The following is a 3,699-nucleotide window of genomic DNA, read 5'->3' as shown; positions in this document are numbered from 1 at the left end:
CTCGATTGTGACCTCAAACGACCCCTATGACCCAGAGTAACCCCGACTGTGACCTCTCATGACCCTGAGCAGGGACTTAAAAGACTTTGAATAAGCTGTCCTGGTTTGAAAATGATCCCAAATGTCCACTGGACTTAGGCACTGGCCCTGTAGGGCTGAGCCAGCCCTGCTGACCAGCCCTTGGCTCCCCAGCTCCCAAATCATCTCATGGGAAGGGGAATCACAGACACAACTTGAGACAAGTCTTATTTTGGGTTTTATTTTGTTTTAATTAAGGGGGGGAAAGGAAATAAAGCACTTTGGCCTTGCTGAGGTGTTCTACAGCAAGTTCATGTTCTGATGAAGAGTTGCTGATGGTGCAGGGTTGCTGTGGTGATGGGTTCTGCTCCTCAGCTCTCAGCAAAGGGCTCATGTGAGAGCAGGCAGGGCACCCAGCTCTCTGCTCTCTTCTGTCTCTGCAGCAGCAATCTCCTTGGGTCTGTGAAACTCCCACTTCTGAGCTGGCCTGTGCTGAGGATGCAGGGCCTCTGGGGCAGCCACCACGGGCTGTTTGTGCCTCTTGTTCCCAGATCAATTCACTTCAGCTGCTGGGATCCTCCTGAGAGCCCAGAAATGGAAATGGGTTCCACTCCAGCACACCTTGGTGGCATCAGTGCCAGTGTGCACCAAAGCTGTCCCTTCGTGGGTCAGACGTGCCAGGCCATGGCACCCACACCGTCCAGCAGATCCAATTCTCCTTCTCCTCCACCTGGCTGGTCAAGGCACAGCTGCTCTCCTGTAAATGTGTTCCTGAGAACCAGAGCTGGTTCTTCACGAGGACCAGTCATGTTATCACTCCTGCACCAACAGGAGTTCTGCCACGAGAGACCAGAGCAGCACTGACTCTAGATGAGCTGCCTGTGGTAGGTGTTCCTCTTCCCAGCTCAGGTACCCAGGCTGCAAAGGAGGAGGGGGGCTCTCCATCCCATGTTCCTGAAAGAAAAAACAGAGGTTACCTTGTGGAGTGTGTCCTCTCTGCCTGGCTGGGGGACATCTGCTCCTAGTGCAGAGACTTGGTGGTTCTGCTGAGACGTGCTAAATCCCATCCTGAAGTAAAAAGTAAATCCCATCCTGAAGTGGTAAATCCCATCCTGAAGTAGTAAATCCCATCCTGAAGCTCCTTTCTCAGTTTCTGGTGGCCCTCTTCAATTTTCTGTTCCAAGCTCCAGGCATGCCCAGCCAGCTTTGTTCCATGGAGGAGCCATGGGTGCACGACAGGGCAGGGACAGAGTCCTTGTAAATCCTCAGCCTGCTGACCAGGGCTCCCACCTCGTCCTCTCCTCCCCTGCAGCACCTCCAGCTAACAGGAGGATCTCTCTGGCCCAAGGTGTGCCAATCTCACCCACATCTGCAAGGGGCACTGTTCATCCTTGGGGCTCTTAGGGAAGAATCTCCTTGTTCCACCGGGCTCCATCTCCCCTGGTGCACCTGCAGGTTTTCTTTACAAAGGACCCATCTCTCACACTCACCAGAGTCACTGCCAGAGGCTGAGAGCTCCCTGGGCTCTCCTGATGCCCTGGGCATCGAGCACGTGCCAGGACAGGGATGCCAGCTGCCTGCCCAGGGTGCTGTCACTGGCTGTGCTGTCCCAGGCCAGGGTGGACTCGTTGTTCTGGGGGGCGAGCTCTCTCCGCAGGCCTCGCTGCCCACCCAGGGACAGAGAGACAGTGATGGCCTCTGGCTCTTCTGCTGGGTGTGAGGGTCCAGCCACCTCCTCATCAGTCACTGTTTGCATGGATTTGCTCTTGGACTTCTTCTTCTGAACGGGGGCAGCTGCTGCTGGCTTGGGCTGCCCTGGCTCGGTGACAGTCTGTGTGGAAGCACTGGCTGCCCTTTGGGCTCCTCTTCTCTCCATGGCAGGCTGTGCAGACATGGTGCCTGTTCCTTTGCTCTTGGTTCCTTCTCTCTCCATGGCAGGCTGTGCAGACCAGGTGCCTGTTCCTTTGGTTTTGGTTTCTTTCCATGTGTGGCAGGCTGTGCAGACCAGGTGCCTGTTCCTTTGGTTTTGGTTTCTTTTCCATGTGTGGCAGGCTGTGCAGACCTGGTGCCTGTTCCTTTGGTTTTGGTTTCTTCTCTCTCCATGGCAGGCTGTGCAGACCAGGTGCCTGTTCCTTTGGTTTTGGTTCCTTCTCTCTCCATGGCAGGCTGTGCAGACCAGGTGCCTGTTCCTTTGCTTTTGGTTTCTTCTCTCTCCATGGCAGGCTGTGCAGACCAGGTGCCTGTTCCTTTGGTTTGGTTTCTTTTCCATGTGTGGCAGGCTGTGCAGACCTGGTGCCTGTTCCTTTGGTTTTGGTTTCTTCTCTCTCCATGGCAGGCTGTGCAGACCTGGTGCCTGTTCCTTTGGTTTTGGTCTCTTCTCTCTCCATGGCAGGCTGTGCAGACCTGGTGCCTGTTCCTTTGGTTTTGGTTCCTCTCCTCCCTGTGGCAGGCTGTGCAGACTCTGGTGCTTGCTGACTCTGTCCTTCCCTCCTCCTCCTCCTCCTCCTCCTGGAGACGCCGCTGTGCCCCACGGAGCCCTTCTCTGTCTCTAGGCATGGTGTACAGGGTGCAGGGGGTGCAGGCTACAGAGAGAAAACAAAGCAGAACTAACAGCAAGATGATGGTGCCATCTTTGACACCCAGAGGGAACTCAAGATTTTCCAAAACTGCTCTGTCAAGTCTGAAACGCAGGGGCTGGCTGTGATTGTTGAGGGGGATGGAGATGCAGCAGCCCAGACCAGGACAAGTGAATGAAAGTGAATTTCTATTCCAAGTTATGTTCCCTTCCCCAGAGGTTATCATGCAATAGACAAAATAAACCAACAAAGCAATTCCCATACCATTCCCTGAGCTCAGCTGGAGCAGTGCAGCAGACAGGGAGCTCCCCAGGTGAGGAAACAGAGAGAGAGCAAGGTGTGAGAGCCACGTAAGCATGGCGAGCACCACGGTGAACAGGAGGCTTCTGCAACACAAAATTATCATTTTTCTCAGGAGTGGCTCCACCTGGGTGCCAAACATGTACCAGTTTGACAGCAAACCAGGGGGAGATCCCAAGCCAGAAGTACAATTTAATAGGAGGAATGAAATAAAGGCAGAAAACACCAGCCCAAAGTGACAGAGTCAGAATACAACCTGGCACTCCGCTGGTCTGACCAAAGGGCGGCTGTGGGAGGGATGGACGTGGCTCTGTCGCAGCACTGCTCCTGCAGAAGCGCCTGGTCTTCTCTGAGGGTCCCCTGGTGATCCTGGACCTCTTCTCCTCCGGGAACTCCGCAGGCACAGTGCTCCTGGCGCTCCAAGCCCCGGCTTATATGCAGGTGGGATGCTTGGCTCCTCCCCCGGGGCGGAACATCTCACCGCGGGGCGATGTCACCGAGGAGTCATCAGAGAGATCCTGGGGGCCACCTGCACAGAAATACCCCTTGGAGAGAGTCCTTGGAGATGAGTCATGGGAGAGAGAAAGAACACTGCCCCACCTGTTTGAACAGCTTATGGACATGGGGACAGCATGCATACTTTCAGTTTCGTTTTTTGTTCTAACCTAAGACACAACCCCACAACCCCAACCCCCGCAATGACATCAAGAAACCCCAAATGACCTCAAGAAACCAAAAATGACCTCAAGAAACCCCTGTGACCTCAAGCAGCCCCTGGGGTTCTGCACCCTCAGCTGTGGGGAGG

At 54.7% G+C, this 3,699-nt stretch overlaps 1 protein-coding gene across 2 annotated transcripts; it reads right to left on the bottom strand.

The window, feature by feature from the left end:
* Window positions 1-243: 243 nt before the first annotated feature.
* Window positions 244-3,488, bottom strand: LOC108962424 (uncharacterized). 2 transcript variants are annotated; one of them, XR_007778742.1, is made up of 3 exons: window positions 2,315-3,488; window positions 1,509-1,974; window positions 244-972 (listed from the first exon to the last, which is right to left on the bottom strand). XR_007778742.1 is itself a non-coding variant. In XM_050979721.1 (2 exons), the coding sequence occupies exons 1-2, from the start codon at window positions 3,034-3,036 to the stop codon at window positions 1,758-1,760; spliced, it is 939 nt and encodes a 312-aa protein (XP_050835678.1). In that variant the 5' UTR covers window positions 3,037-3,488; the 3' UTR covers window positions 244-1,757. The 2 variants fall into 2 exon arrangements, 1 of the variants encoding a protein (XP_050835678.1); XM_050979721.1 differs by having other exon boundaries at window positions 244-1,974.
* Between the last annotated feature and the right edge of the window lie 211 nt (window positions 3,489-3,699).

The sequence above is a fragment of the Serinus canaria genome, chromosome 1 (assembly GCF_022539315.1).
Source record: "Serinus canaria isolate serCan28SL12 chromosome 1, serCan2020, whole genome shotgun sequence".
NCBI lineage: Eukaryota > Metazoa > Chordata > Aves > Passeriformes > Fringillidae > Serinus > Serinus canaria.
The sequence above is the reverse complement of the archived record's forward strand: the minus strand, read 5'-3'. Positions and strand labels throughout refer to the sequence as shown.